Source organism: Diabrotica virgifera, chromosome 4 (genome assembly GCF_917563875.1).
Source record: "Diabrotica virgifera virgifera chromosome 4, PGI_DIABVI_V3a".
Taxonomy (NCBI): domain Eukaryota; kingdom Metazoa; phylum Arthropoda; class Insecta; order Coleoptera; family Chrysomelidae; genus Diabrotica; species Diabrotica virgifera.
Window position 1 is genome coordinate 37,080,694 of NC_065446.1, and position 23,094 is coordinate 37,103,787.

The following is a 23,094-nucleotide window of genomic DNA, read 5'->3' on the forward strand; positions in this document are numbered from 1 at the left end:
AAAATAAGTTACACTGCTGTATCATTGACATAAAAGGACCTGAAACCATATAAATATAATGTAAATGTAGGTACATACATAGTATGTACTATTATTATGTAGGTTTATTCAGTAGGTACACTTATTTCTACCAGCCATCAATGATCGGGTATTAGAATATCCCGGTGATAGGAATATTTTTGCTTGGCACGAAGGCTATTCCAATAAGCGGGTTCGACTGTAGTTCCTATCTGACACAAAATCTAGGCATGGGATAAAAAAGTTTATTTGAAGAAAGTGTATTTTTTTGTTCTTCTTAACTGCGGTACAAGCTCGTTTTTTTAATATTATATTTAATTATAGAGTAATTTCCACATTCTAACATATTTCTCAAATTCGGCTCTGTACCGCCATTCTTTACTATATTACGAATATGTGTGCCAAATATCTCGACAAAATATTCAAAATTAAAGCCGCAATCTTGGACCGCATTTTCCGTTTTTGATGACGCGCTACTGTAGCCTCTTAAAGAATAATAATTATGTGACGTCACGGGTCGTTTGAACTATTTTAAGATACAAAAGACTTTAAATTTGTACTTCTAAGTTATTATGAGTTTTTGAAGCGTGAAATTTTGGAAATCTCATTTTTAAATAAAACTGAACATTATTATGTAATAAAAAAAATTATGCAAGCTCCCTATTTTGTCTTGTTTAAACAAATATTTAAACAATTTTCACAAATGTATTAAAGTTGAGTATCATTTGCTTATCCAAATTATGTTCCTTAATTAAACTTACGAACAAAAAATCGACTCAACAGTAAAACTATTTTTAAATTTTGTTTCACATATACAGGGTAAAAAAAAGGGCAGGTCATAAATTAAATCATATATTCTGGGACCAAAAATAGTTTGATTGAACCTAACTTACCTTAGTACAAATGTGCACATAAAAAAAGCTATAGCCAGTTTACAAAATATATCGAAAACTATCAAAGTTTTTTTATTGAAAATGGACATGTGGCATTCTTATGGCAGGAACATCCTTAAAAAAATAAAAGTGAAATTTGTGAACCCCATAAAAATTTTGTGAGGATTTTATTCCCTTAAACACCCCCAAATTGTTGTGTACGTTCCAGCTAAATTATTATTGTTGTACCATTAGTTACAATGTTTTTAAAACGTTTTTGCCTCTTAGTACTTTTTCGATAAGCCAGTTTTTATCGAGATACATATTTTGAACATTTGTAAAATCCAACACATATTTTTAAATGGTAAAGTAAGATTATAGAATATTATTTTTATATTATTACCAGGTCTCTATAATCTTACTTCACTATTTAAAAATATGTGTTAGATTTTAAAAATGTTTGAAATATCTCGAAAAAACTGACTTATCGAAAAAGTACTAATAGGCAAATAGTTTTAAAAACATTGTGTTTAACAAACTAATTGTGTAATAATTTAATTGGAACGTACACAAATATTTGGGGGATTTAAGGGAACAAAACCCCCATAAAATATTTATGGGGTGCACAAATTTCACTTTTATTTTTTTAAAATGTTCCTGCCATAAGAATGCCACATGTCCATTTTCTATAAAAAAAATCTTTAATAGTTTTCAATATATTGGAAAAAATCGATTTTTATTTTGTAATTTCATAGGGCTGTAACCTTTTTTATGTGCACATTTGTACTAAGGTACCTAAATTAGGTCCAATCGAACTACTTTTGGTCCCAGAATGTGACTTAATTTATGACCTGCCTTTTTGTTATACCCTGTATATGAAATAAAAATACATTTTGGATTCATTTCATTATTTTCTTTTCCATCAAAGACTATTATCTTAACCGTTTTTACTAAATTTCTATTTTTATTTCGTCTATTTGTTCTACCTATACGTTTATCAAATTTTGAATTTTAATTTCTGAATCTGCTATAAGCACTTGGATCCAGTACAAGGCGGTTGTAATCTTTGGTAGCCTATTATTAGGCTATTCATTATGTATTTTAGAAAGGAACTACAACGTTAACAGGGTTTTATTGTTTCATATAGTCATTGGACCTCTATATTTGAAAAAAACGCGGAGTGCTACCATTTAAATGGGTGCGTTTTTGAGAAAGGGGTGAATTAGTCCCTAGGCACAGGGCGAATTAGAGTGAGTTCTATGCACATTTAGTGCAAATACGTCTATAGGAAAATTGTTTCAGGTTAAATTTACTATCGAAATATCACATTTTAAAGTCAAAAACATGTTTTTTACAAAAATATATCCAAAAGAAAGGCAAGAAAAAAACATGAAAGATAGCAATTTTGTTTCTTGCCCCATATCTTTTCCACGGGGATCTAGGTATTGGCATTGCCTCACAGAAAAAAAACTTCCATCCTTCCTCTTTAAACTGGTGTTGGGTCACAGTCCCTGTGATTTATAATTTCCAAAATAGGATTTTTCAAATTTCGCCACTCACATCGATTTTGGAATATTTTCCTTGTTACTTCGCAAACATTGTTCTGTAACTTTTTTCTACAAATCTCTAGGTATACGTAATGGTACATTTAGTAGAAAGAGAAGTCAATTACCTTTAAAATGTTGTATCGTAGAGGGCCGTATGGCTATATTTAAGCGAGATATGGTTTTTCAAAATTGTATACTTTTAATGATTTTTGATATATTTTACGATTATTTTTAAATTTCTCATTATAACTTTTTTTATTGTGTATGTATTTGGGTATATACATTGTCTAATAAAAAGGAAAGCTAATTTTCTTTAATTTAAAATGGTGTACTGTAAAAAAATCTAGGACTATTTTTAAACAAGATATGCTTTTTCAAAGTGTGACATAATAGGTCTGGATCCCGCGTATGAAAAAAAAGTTGATTAATAGCCAGCTGAAAATTTGTTAATAGCTTAAGGGTGTCTAGTCGGATAAACTTTGATATATGGGAACATTGTAACAGGAGTAGTTTTAATTGTGGAACAGGTTAAAAATTTGGAACGGTCAGACCACGAAAACGGCACATGTATTTTGTCCGACAAAACAGACTTAAACTCTCCGAAAAGAGATTAAACTCATTCAAAAATCAGACTGCTGTTTATCACCAAATGGGCGTTTTAATGAGTGGAACATGTAGAATATGTCAAATGACAGGAATGATGACAGGTGATAAATAGCAGTCTGATTTTTGCATGAGAGTTTAATCTCTGTTCGGAGAGTTTAAGTCTGTTCTGTCGGACAAAATAAATGTGCCGTTTTCGTGGTCTGGCCGTTCCAAATTTTTAACTTGTTCCACAATTAAAACTGCCCCTGTTACAGTGTTCCCATATATCAAAGTTTATCCGACGAGACACCCTTAAGCTATTCACAAATTTTCAGCTTGCTATTAATCAACTTTTTTTTCATACGCGGGATCCAGACCTATAATATACACATGCAATAGTTGGAACCATATGGAAAACTTTTTTAGTATTAATTTTATGAAAAAAGTTATTCTTCATAAAATGCTCTGCCTAGTCTGAAACCTAAAATGCAATCACCAGATATAAAATTTTATTAATAGTGTACGAGGTATGTTAAAAAATATGAATTTGCTCTGGAGTAAAGTACCTTTATATTTCATATTATCGAAAAGTGTTATTAAGAAAAATTATTTGGAATTAAAAATTATAATATGCAATTATATTCTTCTAATTGAAAAAAAAAATAAAAATTTTTTCAAATTACTGATACTCTTGGATATTCTACGGATATCTTGTTTAAAAATAGTCCTAGATTTTTTTGGAATACACCATTTTAAAGTAAATAAAATATGTTGTTTTCTATAATACAATGTATATCCCTAAATGTACAAGAAAAAAGTCATAATGAAAAATTTAAAAAATAATAATAAAAAATATCAAAAATCATTAAAAGTATAAAAGCTTGAGAAAGCAGAACTTGCTTCAAAATAGTCAAGCAACCTTATACAATAGACCATTTTAAAGGTAATTGACTCCTCTTTCTAATAAATGTACCATTGCATATACCTAGAAATGCGTAAAAAAAGTTACAGAACAATGTTTGCGAAATAATGGGGAAAATGACCCAAAAATGCTGTAAGCGGCAAATTTAAAAAAATCCTATTTCGGAAAATATAAATCCTAGAGATTAAATCCTATTAAACGTCATTTTAAAGAGAAAGAATGTAAGTTATTTTTTGCTGAAGCAGTGTCTATACCTATATCCCCGTTGGAAAAAAGTTATGGGGCAAAAAACAAAATTGCTTTCTTTCGTGTTGTTTTTTTGCTTTTATTTTGAATATATTTTTGTAAATAAAAACATTTTTGACTTTAAAATGTAATATTTCGATAGTAAATTTAACCAGAAACAATTTTCCTGTAGACGTCTTTGTACCAAAAGTGCATAGCACTCACCCTAATTCACCCTGTGCCTAGGGACTAATTCACCCACTTCTCAAAAACGCACCCATTTAAATGGTAGCACTCTGCGGTTTTTTCAAATTTAGAGGTCCGTTGACTATATGAGACAATAAAATCCCGTTAACGTTGTAGTTCCTTTTAGCTCTCTTATTTTGAACATAATCTATAGCCCATTTTTTAACATAACATAATTAAAAGTTGATATAAAAATTTTAAACGAAATTCTCTAATAACACCATTTTAACTATTTTAAATTTTGATTGTATAGTATCTTACTTATTAGTGCGGCCGATATGTGAAACAATTGCACATTTAATGATACAAGCATATAATTTGGACCACATATACTACACATATAAAGGTTCAAATTTAGATATGAGGCCATCTCAGATTTTGCCTTTTACAAAAATGGCGGGGGTTCAAAATGGCTGCTATACTTATGTGTTTAATAGTACCATAACTTTTGAACGAAAAGTCCGATTTCAACCAAATTTGGTATATAGGTTTTTTTATTTACAAGAGGGATGTGGTGAACCGGAAGAATCGGTTTACCAGTATTCTGTGTTTTTACTGGTTGTTTATGTAAAAATATGTTTTTTTAATTTTTTCCCTCTATATATACTAATTTTCCAAAAAGGGTAATGCATACCGAAATTGAAAAGAGCGTAAATATATTTTGTTGAAAATGTTTTGAACTTTTTAGTTATGTTAATTACCATTTAATAAATGCATAACGTATCTTCACATGTACCTTTGTGTGGCAAATTCGTGCAAACATTATAAGAATTATTGTGCATTTAATGGTAGAAGCATAAAATTTGGACCACATATACTACACACATCAAGGTTCAAATTTAGATAAAAGGCCATCTTAGATTTTACATTTTACAAAAATGGCGGGCATGCAATATGGCGACTATACATATGTTACTTATAGCACGATAACTTTTGAACGAAAAGTCCGATTTCAACCAAAGGGCCTAGCCGGGTAAGATGATGAAAAGTGCCCCCAACTCGATTCGAATTCCATATAGGTCACCGTTTAGCATATATAGTGAAACTAACTTTCTGAAATTTTTAACTCCCTAGGTGGTCATGTGACCCACCTAGAGTCTAATTAGGCTTTTTATGTTTTTATTTTTTATCTCAGCCGCATCGAGAACTAGCGAAAAACTTTAAATAAAAAATTTGTAAGATTTAAAAAGTTCTGTGCGAAAATTTTTTTTTTTTATTTTTGGCGGGAAATTAAAATTTTAGAACGATTTTAAAATTTTAAATGAGTATAAAAAAATAACTAAGACATTCGTTTTCACGAAAAAAATATATAACGTGTATTTTTGCATAATATTTCACCCTGAATTTTTTCAAATTTTTAAAATTGGTGAAACGCACCTTCAAAAATAAAAAACCGCATTTTTCGGTTTTTTTTTTCGTTTTTTGATACAATTTTATACATATTTTTCAAAAAAAGGTAACACAGTCACTTGAACAGGTAAAAAATTTAAAAATAATTTGGGTTTGCTTAATAAAAATTTTTTGTAACACCATCCATTTTCAAGATACAGGACGTTGAAGACAACAAAATTTTACACATTTTTTACGATTTTGCCGAAACTACTGGCAACATTGTAATAAAACTTGGCGGGTTTTAAGAGGTAGTTATTGTGCATGTTTTGACATACAATTAAGGATTTTATATTCATCATTGGCGCGCTTAGGGGTAATGGTCTGAACTTTTCAAAGAAAAAAAGATAGTACGCCACTGACATATTTCAAATTAACAATCATTTTTAAATTCCTCATTCAATTTGCGATAATAAAACTATCTTATCATTTTTTCATACGAGGCGCCGTTTTGCTGCAAAAAATAAAATATCTTAACGCTTCCAAAGTATTCGAATTAGTTTTTATAATGGACGTACGAGTTTACGTATGTAGATGTAGAAACAACTAATAGAAGTTCGAATACTTTGTAAGGATTAAGATGTTTTATTTTTTGAATAAAAATGGCGCGTCGTATGAAAAAATAGGAAGATAGATTTTTTGTCACAAATTAACCGAGGAATTCAAAAAGGATTGTTAATTTGAAATATGTCAGTGGCGTACTATATTTTTTCTTTAAAAAATTCAGACAATTGCCCGTATACGCGCCAATGATAAATATAAAATTCTTAATTGTATGTCAAAAAATGCACAACAACTACTTCTTAAAACTCGCCAAATTTTATTACAATGTTGCCAGTAGTTTCGGCAAAATCGTAAAAAATGTGTAAAATTTTGTTTTCGGCAAAATCATAAAAAATGTGTAAAATTTTGTTTTCTTCAACGCCCTGTATATTGAAAATGGATGGGATTACAAAAATTTTTTATTAAGTAAACCCCAATTATTTTTCAGTTTTTTACCTATCCTAGTGGCGGTATTACCTTTTTTGAAAAATATGTATAAAATTGTATCAAAAAACGAAAAAAAAAAAAACCGAAAAAATGCGGTTTTTTATTTTTAAAGGTACGTTTCACCAATTTTAAAAATTTGAAAAAATTCAGGGTGAAATATTATGCAAGAATACATGTTATATATTTTTTTCGTGAAAACGAATATTTTAGTTATTTTTTTATACTCATTTAAAATTTTAAAATCGTTCTAAAATTTATATTTCCCGCCAAAAATTAAAAAAAAATTTTCGGACAGAACTTTTTAAAGCTTACAACTTTTTCATTTAAAGTTTTTCGCTAGTTCGCGATGTGGCTGAGATAAAAAATAAAAACTTGAAAAGCCTAATTAGGCTCTAGGTGGGTCACATGACCACCTAGGGGGCTAAAAATTTCAGAAAGTTAGTTTCACTATATATGCTAAACGGTGACCTATATGGAATTCGAATCGAGTTGGGGGCACTTTTCATCATCTTACCCTGCTAGGCCCTTTGGTATATAGATTCTTTTTTCGATGTGTAAGTTCAAGGTCTTGAACCGGAAGAATCGATTTACCAGAAGTTGGGTTTTTCCTGGTTTTTATATAAAAACATGTTGTTTTTGTACCAATTCTTTCACCCTGTATATATTAATTTTTCAAAAAGTTAATGCCAGCGTTGAAAACAGCGTAAAAATATTTTTTAGGAAATATTTTGAACTTTTTAGTTATGTTAATTACCAATTAATAAATGCATAACGTATCTTAACATGTACCTATGAAACTATGTGCGGCGCATTAGTGCAAATAATATAAGAATTATTGTACATTTAATGGTAAAAGCATATAATTTGGACCACATACACTACACATACAAAGATTCAAATTTAGATATGAGGCCATCTCAGATTTCGTCTTTTACCAAAATGAAATTCACAAAATAGCATTCAACATGAATCTACCGCACATAGGTACGTGTGAAGATACGTTATGCATTTATTGAATGGTAATTAACATAACTAAAAAGTTCAAAATCTTTCCTAAAAAATATTTTTACACTATTTTCAATGGCGGTATTACCTTTTTGAAAAATTAATATATACAGGGTGAAAGAATTGAAAAAAATAATATATTTTTACATAAAAGACAGTAAAAACACAACTTCTGGTAAACCGATTCTTCCGGTTCAAGACCTCGATTTTTTTCATCAAAAAAAGAAACTTGATACCAAATTTGGCTGAAATCGGTCTTTTCGTTCAAAAGTTATCGTGCTATTAGTCACATATGTATAGCCGCCATTTTGAATGCTCGCCATTTTTGTAAAAGGCAAAATCTGAGAAGGCAAAATCTGAGAATGCCTCATATCTAAATTTGAACTTTTGTATGTGCAGTATAATATACTACATATTATGTGGTCCAACTTATATGACTCTACCATTAAATGTACAATAATTCTTATAATATTTGCACGAAACTGCCACACATAGGTACATATGAAGATACGTTATGCATTTATTAAATGGTAATTATAATTAACATAACTACAAAGTTCAAAATATTTCCTAAAGCATATTCTTACGCTCTTTTCAATAGTGGTGTTACCATTTTGAAAAACTAATATATACAAGGTGAAAAAAATTGAAAATAAATTATTTACATAATATAAAATAGTTTTACATAAAAAACCAGAAAAAACACAACTTCTGGTAAACCGATTCTTCCAGTTCACGACATCGATCTTGTAAATCACAAAACGAACCTAAGTACCAAATTTGGTTGAAATCGGACTTTTCATTCAAAAGATATCGTGCTATTAGTCATCTATGTATAGTCGCCCATTTTGAATGACCGCCATTTTTGCAAAAGGCAAAATCTGAGATGGCCTCATATCTAAATTTGAACCTTTATATGTGCAGTATATGTGGACCAAATTATAAGCTTGTATCATTAAATGTGCAACTCTTATAAAAATTTTCACGAATCTGCCGCACTATATACCGTTATACGAAGCGTAAAACATCCATATTGATACTAAAGAATATAATAAACGGTATACATTTTTAATTAATCTAATTTTGCGTGATCGTTTTTGAGGGAACCATATTTTCAGGGCAAATACGAAGAAGTCGAAAAATACTATCAACGTGCGTTAGAGATCTATGAAAAGAGGTTAGGAGCAGACGACCCGAACGTCAGCAAAACCATGAACAACTTGGCTTCTTGTTATTTGAAACAAGGCAAATACAAGGAAGCCGAAGTACTCTACAAGCAGATCCTCAACAGAGCACACGAGAGAGAATTTGGAACTATTGACGGTGAGAAGAAATAATGCGTTTAGCTACCTAAACTACTCATCACATTTTTTAAATTAAAGTTGGTAACCATTTTTGATGGACCTTGTTTATTGTTAATAAGATTCGAGAATTATGAGTTTTAACTGTTTTAGATAAAATTTATTTTGAAATGATTTATATTTAAATCTGTGAGAAGTAGTTTTGATCCGTAAGAAGTGGGATGTAGATTACATATTAACTATTTCTATCCGTGAATGACTTCCCGAATTACATGTTTCTATCTGGGAGCTAAGCAATATTTCGACGGTTAAACTGCAAAACCTCGAAGTCGATTTTTGATTCGTCATGACTTTTATACTTTGTTGGTTTATAATTTTGCATTTCTTTTAAACTACGAAAGCTTGTAAGTCAGTATTAAAATTTAATGGTATTAGCTAAATTTTAATATTGACTTACAAGCTTTCGTAGTTTAAAAGATATGTAAAATTATAAACCAACAAAGTATAAAAGTCATAACGAACCAAAAATCGACTTACGAGGTTTTGCAGTTTAACCGTCGATTGTCACATAAATGTCGTGTCTATCTGTCAGACCTTTTTCGTCCTTTTTTTTTCTACCCCTTGCGGGACCTTGATAGTCAGCTTTCTTTTGTAGTAAAGAAACGCATTGATTATTTGCAATGTTGCGAGATATAAATATTGTATGTTCGTTTCTTTAAGTTTCTTCCATTAAGGCAAATTAACAACAGATGCAAATTTCATTGTAAGGGCAGTTGATGGAAAATACGGAAATAAGGAAACAAACGCTCATTATGGTATTAATTGATGTTGAGAAAGCATATGACAGAGTTCCTCGAGAAATTCTGTGGTGGGCACTCAATAAAAAAGCAGTCTCGTTGAATATGTAAAGACATGTGAGAGACATATATGAGGAAATAACAACTAGTGCTAGGACAAGTGTGGGAAGGACTGATAATTTTTATATGAAAGTATGATTGCAATGAGGCTCGGTGTTTAGTTCTTATTTCTTTTCTTTAGTGTTGGATCAATTAGAGAAAGCGATTTACAGCAATAACTGGAACACTAGAGACTAACTCTTGGGAAAGATGGCACTAATCACAAAAAGCATCGCATACTTTTTGTGATTAGTGTATTTAAAACTTAGCAAAGTATTTAGAATGTTGATTTAAAGATGGAGTTACTACAAATAAAACGATACCTTTGTATGGTCAAATGATTGTGTAAAGAAAAGTAATACCTAGGATCGCTATAGCAGAGTAGGAATGGATGACGTGGAAGGAAGCGAATGGTGTATTGTATGAAGAAAGAGGAATAACGAATGCATGTGGCGGAAATGAGAATGCTTAGATGGATGAGTGGAGTGACAAAGAAGGATAAAATTAGAAATGAGTATATTAGGGGAAGTTTAGGGGTGGCAAATCCTCTCTCTCATTGAGACCAAAATGAGAGAGGATTTGATCATATTCATCGTCGACAAGTTTATCATCCAATATGAAGAATTGCTGATCTGCGGGACTAGAAAGAAAGACATAGAGGGAGATGCTTAGGCAGGACATGCCTGTGAAGGAGATTGAAATTGGTATGACCCAAGATAGAAACTTATGGGAAAATGTAATTAGGGAAGCTGGTTTCGCATAGGGACAAAGGCAAAGAGAATGATGATTTCTTTAAGGGGTTATCCTAGTGTAAAAGTATGAAATTCATATACTTTTTTGGAAATTTTTTAAAATAAAACGTACTGTACCAATTGTTTTGAAAATCTGCATGAGCATTTATTATAAAAAGAAGTACATGTATGGTATGTTAAACAGTAAATGGTTAAGTTCAATTAGTTACCACTATAAACAGTCCGGATTAACCGATAATTGTATAAAAGGCCCGGTTTGAAAAATTGAAAATAATTGAAAATTAAACGATTTATGCGCCATCTACTGGCAAAGTGAAAATAAAAACAGCTCCACTGCTGCAGGGATTGGGACTAATAGAGATCCTGAAACATAAAATTTCAAAGTAATTATTGAAATATAAACTATTTTCTCTGCCATCAACTAGGGTTTTTTGATCGGATAAGAAATATCAATTTGGCGGTGTTTGAAACTGAAAATGTCTTGGCTAATTTAAAAAAAAATTTCATCACTTTTTAATTTTTCAAATTTTAATATTTTTCAAAAATCCTAGTTGATGGTATTGGGACCGTGCAAGTTCGGCAAAGCGACCTCTATTTCTACGCTCTGTACTTTTATTCGCACTTTTAATTATATTGGCCAATTATATTAGTCCTGGTTGCTAGATAATTGTCAAGACCATAGTCCAAAAAAATAATAAGAAGAAAAAATAAGATGCAGGTTATGTTTAGCAAACGTAAACAATTGTATGTAGTAAATAAAATCAGTTATTAAAATGCAGTACTGCAAGCAAAATACAATTAATTAAATTTACCTTTATATAACAATTGCATATCATATCAATATTGTGGAGCAATATATAATTTATCTGCGTCAATGACAGAAGGTATGAAATATACGTCAATTTGACAATTTCAATTGACAATATGAATTATTTAAGATAGTTGCAATATTTCTCCGCGACTCGCGCACGGTCGTTTCTCGTATCCCCTCCAAGTACTTGCACACCGCGAATAGGAAATATCTTATATTTCAATAATCACTTAAAAATTTTATGTTGCAGGATCTCTATTAGTCCCAATCACTGCAGCAGTGGAGCTATGTTTTTATTTTCACGGTGCCAGTAGATGGCGCATAAATCGTTTAATTTTCAATATTTTCTTATGAAACTTGCTTTAAATATTCTTATTTTTATAGTAAATGCTCATGCGAATTTTTAAAACAATTGGTACAGTACTTTTTATTTTAGAAATTCCCAAAAAAGCATATGAATTTCGTAATTTTACACTATGATAGCCCCGTAAGTTCCAATTTGGGCAATAAAAAAATTACATTCTTACATCTTACCTTTTTTATCGTCAAACCTTTAGAATTATTTATGTCGCAAATAATGTATTAAAAAAATAAATTTTACTCCAGTTTTAAAATAAATATTGCTTTAATATAGCTCTCTATTTAATGTAATATATTATAGATTGCAGATCATTGTTCCGATAAACAGTTTTAAAGTAGCATTAGTGAGCACTTTTTGTACATAAAAAATATTTGCACTAAGCACCTTCTAAGAATAGTGTGTTCAGTCAGAATTGAGCATCTTTGGCTACATATATTTTACATATCTTATATTTTATGTCTCTAAAAGTAATCCACATTAAAATTAAACCATCAATATAACTAAGGAGTAGTTCAGTGAACCAAATTTTTTAATTTATACTTCACAGGTCGTACAACGTTATTCTTTTCAATTTCTTGCTGCCTTTTTAACCTTCTCTATTGTAACTTATTTCCATGTATTATTGACGTTTATAAGGAATGAAAGATGGTTCCTTTTTCCTCAAACTTCTATATCCAGATCGAATGGAGACAAAACCGTTCTTCAAGGCCAAAAATCTGCTGGAGAATTCTTAAGTTTTTCTGATATTTTCAGGAGTTATCAGGATTAATTTTCTGGATAAAGGTAGAACAATAACTAGAAATTACTATTCGGCATTACTGACCAGTCGACGAGAAAAAAATTATTCACAGAACAAGCGAAAAGTTGTCCAAAAGTATTTTGTGTTTGAAAGACAGTGCCCCTGCACCTACATAACATGAAATTTGTGATCTATGTTCCGAATTACTCTAACAGACCACCTTTTTCATCAAATCTAGCTCCGTCCGACGACCATCATGTTTTTCTTGAACTGAAAAAAAGTTTAAAAGATCTTAATTTTCTTCCAACGAAGGACTGAGATAAGCTGTGAAAACCTGATTTATATATCAAGATAACTTTTTTTTAAAGATCTAAAAGCCGTTGTACAAAACGGAAAGAATGTACAAAACCTTTCGAAAAATGGATAGTAAGACACTATGGGATAGAGCTGGAAGTACAGATATACTACCGATATGCAAGGTGGACAACATTACTAACTGGGTAAAAACAGAAGAGTAGAATGGAACGACCACATAAGCTGAATGACAGCAAGCAGAGTAGTAAGGACGGCGCTAGACCCCAATAGGAAGACGATCAGTGGAAAGACCACGAAAACAATGGAATGGCAACTTACTGAAGACACTTTGAAAAACAGACAGTCATGTCTACAAAAAAAGAAGAAGCTTTAGAAAACTGGGAAGGAGAAATCACCATCAATGACAAGGCTCCACGCGAAATAAATATCTTCGCTGGAGTTTAGCGCATCTACTTCTTTTCTGTTAGTAGCGTTATTTAATGGCCAGACCTCTGAATTTCTGATCTAGATTAGATTATGCGAGGTTGTTAAGGCTATGCAGCCTCTCCACCCTTCGACCTATAGAGATCTTTCGTGCATACCTTATGGTAGGGGAGCCCAAGCGGGGATTTTTGTAGTTACTCGAGCGCGTCAGATTATCATTTGGGGAGAAACCTGGTACCCTGCAGATGTACCTCTACCATATATTGGGTCTTAACACAGGGGCGTTCGTTAAGGGGAGCCCGAAAAAAAAATCTATCCTTAAAAAAATTCGAAATTGTCAGATTAAGATAAGGTAAGTTAAGTACACGCAAAAGAGTATATTTCAAAAATCTGACGATTTGAGCCGGGCATAAGGAAATGGGCGAGTCCCAAAGTTTCACAAGAAAAAAGCGAATATTTCGCGAAATGAATGACAGATCGAAAAACTAAAAAATATGTGCTCAATATTTTTTAAAAATCTATCGATACCAAACACGACTTCCCACGGAGAAGGGTGGGGGGTAAATTTAATATTTTAAATACGAATCCCGCGATATTTCGCGAAATGAACATCAGATCGAAAAACTGTAAAATACACTTATTTAATATTTTTAAAAAATCTATCGAATGGCACCAAGCACGACCCCCCACGGAGGTGGGTGGGGGGTTACTTTAAAATCTTAAATAGGAGCCTCCATTTTTTATTGCAGATTTGGATTCCTTACAAAAAAAAATAAGTAACTTTTATTCGAAACATTTTTTCGAATTATGAATAGATGGCGTTATAATCGGAAAAAACGATTGTTGGAAATGGAAAATTAAATTAAAAAATGGCAAGCGCCCACTAAAATGGAAAATGTTACTTAACTTGTTTTGGTTTTAGGACCTACTCTTCACAACCCAATAGGTCTCCAAAGCGCTCGAGTGACTGCACATTTAGCATACTTTGCTCCCCTACCATTAATCTAGTTGCCTCTAATGTCTGCCCCAGCTTGACTTTACAGTACACGAACATACGGCAATACAATCCTTATGGGAGTTTTTAGCGCGGTGATGCTGATTTTCTTCAAAAGATTTTTCAATCGGACATTGCCAAGGTCCTAAAAATGTAGGTCCCTAAAAATTTTAAATTAAAACTAACCCGTTACAGTCAAGTAAAACAATATTTTTCATTGTTTTTTGTGAGTGATAGTAATTTTCGAAAAGTAATAAACAATTTTATAATCGATATGCGTAATAACTTTTTTTGGTTAAGAATGTTAGAATATTCAACATTAAAAGTGGATGTTGTTCTATATTATGGTTGTTAATTTATGCATTGACAGTACTTACAGACAATTCTGAAGTAATGTCAAGAAAAATATAAAATAGATTGTCAGTCAAGTTTAAGTAAAGTTTTATATTGTCCTACCAGGTCCTACAGTTGAGAATAAATAAAGGATAACTGTTGATGGTCAGTTCACCTAAATTAAATTATAACAAAGAATATTAAATAAGCTTAAAATTATTACTGATAACATTGTATTGAGTAACTCATTGCTTATTTGGAAAATTTTGATCCTAATTGCAGTTTATTGTTATTCTTAACGACTGATTTCCAAGATGAAATTAATGTCATTTTAATGTGTTTACACCCTACGGCAGTGGCAGTGAAACTGAGGAAGACGGGATTATAGAAAGAAACTAAAATATATAGTTTAAATGTATTTTAATTATTTCTGCAGGTACCTACGTATTTATTAAGGTTTAACATATGTATGCGCTTAAATACATTATTATATAAATGTTTTATACAAAATTATTTTTATTTTGTTCACATAAAGGTATTTTTCGAAAAAAAAACTGTTTTAGAACCCCTGGCAGCCACAAAATATCAATAATATTAATTCCTAAGTTATTAATAGTTATCCTATACAAAAAAAGTATGTTTGCTTAAAACCTGTTTCTGATCAAATTTGGCATCACTGTTGGTCATAAGAACCTGTACTGTAAAGTCAAGGTGGGACGCAGAATAGTATGCCAATACTTCTGATGAAGTTGATTAACTTCTTCCAAGATAAAAAATTCCAAGAGGAAAATAAAATTGCTGTAGCTGGCTGCGTATACCATAAATCACAAAAAATACAAGATCCTTCGTAAAAGGTAGATTTAAAAGACCCCAATAAGGGTTGCATCACAAAACAAAACGTTTTCGGATTAATAGGTAATCCATCATCAGCCCTAAAATAGTAAGTATAACCTAATTAATAATAGACAATATTATAAAAGTTGACTAAGGTTAAGAATTATTGACAGAGGCCATACTTACAATAGCATGCATGCGTGAGCCACCAAAAAGTTATGGGTAAGAACCCTTTAAAAATTTCAAGATCTTAAATGATACTAAATATTTTTATTAAAACAGATGGATGTTGCAAATATTCCTGGATATAACCCAGGGCAACACAGGATTCTAACCCACGTGGATGTGATTGCAAGAAATGAACATCACATATTGAAAATTGAGTGTCAACTGAACTGAAAGAACTTTAGAAGTATGTCAGTGACAGATTGCCAATGCGACGTTATGAACTATTTTGTTACTTCAGCCAACGAATTTAAAGTTTATGTTGATGTTGAAAATAAAACATTACCAAATATCGATATATTGGGGTTAGAAATATTCGAACATAAATGTAAAATTGTGAAATATATGAATATTAAATATATGAACATGACAAATGATAAATAGGTACTAGGAGTTGTGCAGTCAGCAACACATTAGGATCTTACAGAAGTGGTTAGAAGAATGGTTACTTAGAATTATTAAAAAGGCCTTTTACGAAATACGTCTAGGATATCAGAATTTGTTTAATATGTACATAAATGTACAATTCTAAGTTATTCATTAATGTGTGAACTTCTCAGATTCCTAATCTAACGGAACACCATCTAATAGAAGTAGGGACTATTTATATATTGTGTGGTTTATTTTTAATGTACAATATTTATATTTTACAATTATAATTTCCCACGGAACATGATAAAAGGCATAAAATATTTAGAAATATTAGTTTGTCAAGAAATAGGTCCATCAAAAGCTATATATTTTTTACTTAAGTGAAAGTATTTCTGGTAGCTTTCTTATTAAGGCTGTTATTGTGTAGCATAGTGTATTGCATGCAGAGTGGGACTGGGAGCAATATTTGAACATAGTTCCTTTTTTACTGGTGATAAGTTTTATAACGAAAGGTTAAAGAAGAATCGTTTTGTTTTATGTGTTTTATACATAATGATCACTAGATTAAATATTTTTAACTATCTTTGTCTTTTTTATTTTTCTTTCAACCTAATGTAGTAAAACTTCGATATAACGTTTTATTTACTTATTTATTTTTTTATTTATAGCGCTTTTTTATTTAAACTTAAAACGCTTTAATTTTTGCCGTATTACAATGCCTTGTATACAGTATGGTTCAAATGAAAGGAATAGTTTCGTTATTTCGTAAGCCGCCGACTTTAAGGAAAAATCCCTAAAAATGCCGATTTCTATTTTTAAATTATGATTTTTTGGCATATTTATATATCATACTAGTGACATCATCCATCTGTAGTATGATACAATTGATCCAAAAGATGGCATAACCCAGACATCCAAAGTGAAAGTTATCCTCCAACACCAAATTGTTCTATATGGTCCACATAATGTTCAGAAAAAAAGTCACACCATTTTGAGTTTGGGGGGAAAGGGGGAGAAATCGGCAAATTCGTCAGCATGAACAACCTATACACAAATGTTCTACATACATTAAATTTGAAATAAAAAAGGCCCTATGCATAATACTTCTAAAATGAACGGTTCTAAAGTTATCAAGGGTAGTATGGTAAAATTGGTCCAAAAAAATGCCTAACCCAGACATCCAAAGTAAAAGTTTTCCTCCAGCATCAAATTGTTCTATATGGTCCACATATTGGTTCAGTAAAAAGTTACACCATTTTGAGCGCCCGGTTTGGGGATGGGGGAGAAGTCGGTAAATTATTTTGATTATTTTTTTTAAATGAGATTTTTTCGACGATTTTTTTTAAATCAAGAGGGGAGGCGTGCTAGCTCATTTGAAAGGTTATTCAATTCTCTATTTAGTAATAAAAACATTAACATAATTATTTATACAGGGTGTCCAAAAATATTTTTTTTGAATTAAATTAATTGATACAAAAGAAGAATGTATGTTATTTATTTAATTCAAAATACATTTTACTGCTGTCAAGAAATAAAAAAATGTTTATTTGATAAATAAATATTGCTTTTCGCTTTAATTCGATGTTCAAACTACCAAGAGGTAGCTTGAACATTGAATTTAAGCAAAAAGCAATTTTTGCTTAAATTTTACTTAATTTTGCTTCATTTAACATTTTTTTCTTTTTTTGACAGCAGTAAAATGTGTTTAAATTACATAAATTACTTATAAAATACAATTTAACTTAGATTAATTCTGATTTTAAAAGTTTTTATTTGATAATTTTATATATTTGGTTAAGATTATATCGAAGTTTTCCTGGTTTTTCTTAATTCTTCTTTTTCTTCCCTCAGTTTTAAGCTTAATTTTTAAGTGATTTCAATTCAGTCAATTTTTTATGTAAAAAATTAAGCTTTAAACATAGTTTTATAATCCAATTGATGTACTATACCCTGTTTTTAAACTAGAGGAGTAAATTCAAAAGACAGATTCACACCCAATAGTGTCAGTAGAAAAATCATCTTTTTTGGTTAATCATGTCAGCCTTCGACGATAATCCATAAATATTATACTAATACGTCGCTAAAGAGTTCTAAAAAACAACTGTTTTTTTTTTTCTATAAAAACAAATTAAAAATCTAAAATTTAAAGGAATAATACAGAAAACACAAAAGTCGCTGATATATAGAGCTTCATTCCCGGGAGGTTCCCGGGACAAATTTCCCGGGAAATCAGTAAAAAAGTAGAAATCCCGATTCCCGGGAGTTGTTACAGATTTCCAGGGTTTTTTTTAATATTTAATTTTAAATTATGACCGGAGATATTACTTACAATTAATAAATGATTCTGATACAATTATCTCTGTGTTTAACAATCATTTTCAACTGTTCCACTTGAAATATTTCTTTTTCAATTATACAGGGTGGGCCAAAGAAAAGAGTCCACCTCGATATTTGGCAGTAGTTATAAGATTTTAAGGGAAATGCCGAAACAGGTCTATTTTTGTTCTAAGGGAGACACATTTTTACAATACATACATCTGTCTTTTGTCAACCTCCTCCCTTCCATATCAACAAGACCTTATTTTTAAATAGGGAATAGGGGTCGTGTGGCAGGTCAGTTCAAAGGGTATTCAATTCTCTATTCAGTAATATAAACATTATAATAATTATTTATACAAGGTGTCCAAAAATTTTTTTTAATAAATTAGTTGACAAAAAAAATAATGTATGTAATTTATTTTATTTAAAATATATTTTACAGTTGTCAGAAAACAGAAATAAATGTTTATTTTACAAATAAATATTACTTTTCGCTTAATTAAATTAAATTATTCGCTTAATTAAATGTTCAAACTTCCAAGAGGCAGGTGGATGGCTGGAGCTGGCTTGAACATGGAATTTAAGCAAAAAGCAATGTTTATTTGAGAAATAAACATTATTTCTGCTTTCTGACAACTGTAAAATGTATGTTAAATACAATAAATTACATACATTCTTCTTTTTTTGTCAATTAATTTAATTAAAAAAAAATTTGAACACCCTGTATAAATAATTATGATAATGTTTATACTACTGAATAGAGAATTGAATACCCTTTCAAATGAGCGACCAAACGACCTCGATTCTCTAGAAGGGAGGGGTTGACAAATGACAGATGTATGTATCGTAAAAATGTGTCCCCCTTAGAACAAAAATCGACCTGTTTCCTCATTTCCTTAAAGTCTAATAAATACTGCCAAATATCGAGGTGGACTCTTTTCTTTGGCCCACCCTGTATATATTTTAGTAATTGCACTGAAAAAAAAAATAAAGAATTAAAAAAACAATTTCTTTTTTTTTTATTTTTAAATTTCCCGATTCCCGGAAAATCAAAAGGGGCCGGGAAAATGGAGCTCTATTGATATAACTTAATTAGCCTATGAATGCCAAGAGTGTCAAAATTTGATAAATGTCAATAGTGTCAAAATTGCATAATTTAGTAGAGTAAACTTGCCTGCGCTTGGACCAATTACAAACAAGCATTACGGCGCGGTAAATTCGAGTTACTCCTCCTAGTTTAAAAACGAGGTATAGCAAATTTGGTTTGATGGCATATTCAATGACGTGTAATCTTCATTTTAAGAAGTTTCACCAGGTAAGATATATAAATTTGACAAGGTAAATATCCTACATAATCATTACTGGTGGGTGGTGTTTATTTGAATGGGTAATAAAATATTATACACACAACCAAACTTATCTGCAATCATCTGATATTTTCTATTATTTCGTGTGAATTTAAAAAAAAAACGAATACACGAAGTCAAACAATATTTATTTTAAAGCAATTTAATAACAAATACATAACAATTAAATAAAACAATATAGCTATTTATGATATAAGTGTTAAAAGTACAATTTTAAGGCACGCATGTGAAAGTTTGCAGAATGAGCGAAGCGAATTCTGCAATTCACATGAGTGCCTTAAAAATGTACTTTTTAACACGTATATCATACAATATTTTTTCCACAAACGTTATAAATTTATAAAATACAATATTTTTGTTAATTGCTGAAACCATGAAACCTATGACCCGTAAAAGGTAGAACTGGGTGTCTACAGTCGAGGGGAATGTCTAAAAATTCTTAGCGAAAATATTATACCGTTACATAAACTTGTTTTTTCTACAAACGTGTTTTTTTTTTTGAGTGAATTTGATGGCCTTGGCCGAGCCAGTTAGCCAGACATTTTGTTATTTTAAAAACAAACAAATTTGATTTTTCAATCAGAGGAATTTTTTTTGTATTTCTAACTCTAAATACATAACAAACTAACATTATTATCTACAATTATTATCTAAATAATACTCTGTTTTGGTTGTTCATTTTTTTTGTAAATTTTTATTTTTTTTTTGTATTTTTTTGCATTTTTTTTATATTGTTAATTTGTTTTTTTTTTATTAATTTTTTTATTGTTATTTTTTATAAATTGTTTTTTTTACTACGATAAGACGTAAACCCGATTCATCCTCGCGGAGGTTTACATCTTCTTAGTTTTTTTTTGCTTTTTTTATTTATTTTTTTTTCTTTTTTTTTTTTTCTTTTCTTGTTCTCTTTTTTACAAACGTGTTAAAAATGCAATAATACAGTTTAAATTAAATTTTAAAAAACCTTTTAAACCACCTTTTTCAAATTGCGCAAGTTGTACTATTAATATTAATGTTAACAAATGAAATATAAATATTTTGACGTTTCACAATTTGACAAATCACTTTTAACTGCAGTGCCTTAAAAATTTTAAAGCACTAGTGCTTTAAAGTAGCATTTTTAACGCTCCTATGGAGTGCTAAAAATTGCATTTTTAACACGGTTGTAGAAAAAGTATTTAACAAACAAATTGAAACTAGTTGCTTTAAAGTGAATAGCATAAAAAATTCCAATGTAAAAGGAATCATGTTTAAATTGTTTAATTTTTTTTTGTTTTTATTATTAGTAAGTCTTATCACCTCTAGTCCTTATGCAAGTTTCAGTTTGCGTGGGCACGCTCCTAATCAAATTATCAACATTTTGTTGTGGTAGGTTGCTCCATCCTTCAAGAGCAGCTTGTACTAGCGGTACGGTGTTTTGTGGATTATTCCGGCGAACTCTAATTTTTTAAGCATATCCCACAAATACTCTATAGGGTTAAGCTCGGGTGAGCAAGCAGGCCACTCCAAACAAGGGATATCTTCTGCTTCAATGATGTCTCTACTCACTCTCATGGTATGTGGAGGTCCATTATCATGCAAGAAAATTAAATTTTCTCCTGTTGCACCTCTCCAGAACCTAACTATGTTATCAACATACCTGTGAGCAGTTAAAGTTGATTGGATGAAAATTAAAGGAGTTTTTTTTACGGATCACAATTCCTCTCCAGAACATTACACTCCCCCTATTTGTGAGGAAAGCTGATAGTTTCCGTTCGTGCTTGCCTTCCTCGACCTCTAAGTACACGATTTCGTGGGTCATCTGATTTTACACAAATCCTGACTTTTTCTGAAAATAGCACATTTTGTCAATTCCCAATGTTACAGTTTTGGTGATGAAGACACCAATTTAGGCGATCAATCTTGTGCTGCCTGGATACCTCGGGATCCCATAACTGTCTCCTGCTGTATTCGCGGTGTGCAAGTACTTGGAAGGGGAAACGAGAAACGACCCTGCGCGAGTCGCGGAGACATATTGCAACTATCTTAAATAATTCATTCTGTCAATGAAGCAGAAAAATTATATATTGCTCCACAATATTGATATGATATGCAATTATTATACAGGGTGTCCAGAAACTCTACCGACAAACGAAGACAGGAGATTCCTCAGATAATTTTAAGACAATTTAACCCAATTCACCTAGTCCGAAAATGCTTCTTAAGGGAGCTAGAGCTCTTTGAAGATGGCGTCATGAAATTAGTTTTTCTTAAATACCTCCAGAAGCCTTCTATTTAGAAAAACGAAAATTGGTATGCATATTTACTTTTCAGAGATGAGTCGATTCCATCCATTGCAAATTTCTAGGACCGGTCATAGGCGTCCGTTTTGGGTAGAGCAACGGGTATTTTATCGCATAACTTTTTTGCCCTTAACTTTTATGCATTTTTGACACCGGATTATTAAATTGTGAGGTATTCTAGTACTAAAAGGTGCTCCTGCTTTAAGTCGGTAGGACACACCGTTTTCTAGAAAAATCGATTTGAAAGTTTTTCGTTTTTGGAATTCGAAAAAAAATTGAAAGAACTTTTCAACAAAAAACGAAGTATTTACCAACATAAAGTAAGAGTAACTTTTAGTACTCGAATACCTCATAATTTAATCATCTAGTGTCAAAAATGCTCGGAAATTCAAGACAAAAAGTTATGCTATAAAATAACTGTTGACCTACCCAAAACGAACGCCTATGACCAGTACTAGAAATTCGCAATTAATGAAATCGATTTATCTCTGGAATATAAATAAATGCACCAGTTTTCGTCTTTCTAGACAGTTTTTTTTTTGAATTTTTTTTTTAATTCAGAAAGCGAAAAATTTTTAAACGGATTTTTCTAGAAAACGGTGTGTCCTACCGATTTAAAACAAGAGTACCTTTTAGTACTAGCATACTTCAAAATTTAATAATCCAGTATCACAAATGCATAAAAGTTAAAGATAAAAAAGTTATGCGATAAAATAACCGTTGCCCTACCCAAAACGTACGCCTATGATCAGTACTAGAAATTTGCAATGGATGGATTAGATTTATATCTTGAAGATAAATACGCGTACCAATTTTTGTTTTTCTAAATAGAAGCGTTCTAGAGGTATTTAAGAAAAACTAATTACAAGACGCCATCTTCAAAGAACTCTAGTTCCCTTAGGAAGCATTTTCGTACTAAGTGAATTGGGTCAAATTATCTTAAAATTATGTGAAGAATCTCCTGTCTTTGT

General features: G+C 30.8%; 1 protein-coding gene across 6 annotated transcripts in view; it reads left to right on the plus strand.

Annotated features, from left to right (window-relative positions):
* Positions 1-23,094, plus strand: part of LOC114329938 (kinesin light chain) — a 135,422-nt gene that overhangs the window by 67,457 nt on the left and 44,871 nt on the right. For all 6 annotated transcript variants that reach the window (XM_028279221.2, XM_050648152.1, XM_028279222.2 and 3 more), the window contains one exon: positions 8,918-9,122. In XM_028279221.2, coding sequence (XP_028135022.1) covers positions 8,918-9,122 — 205 coding nt within the window. The remainder of the gene's footprint in view (positions 1-8,917; positions 9,123-23,094) is intronic.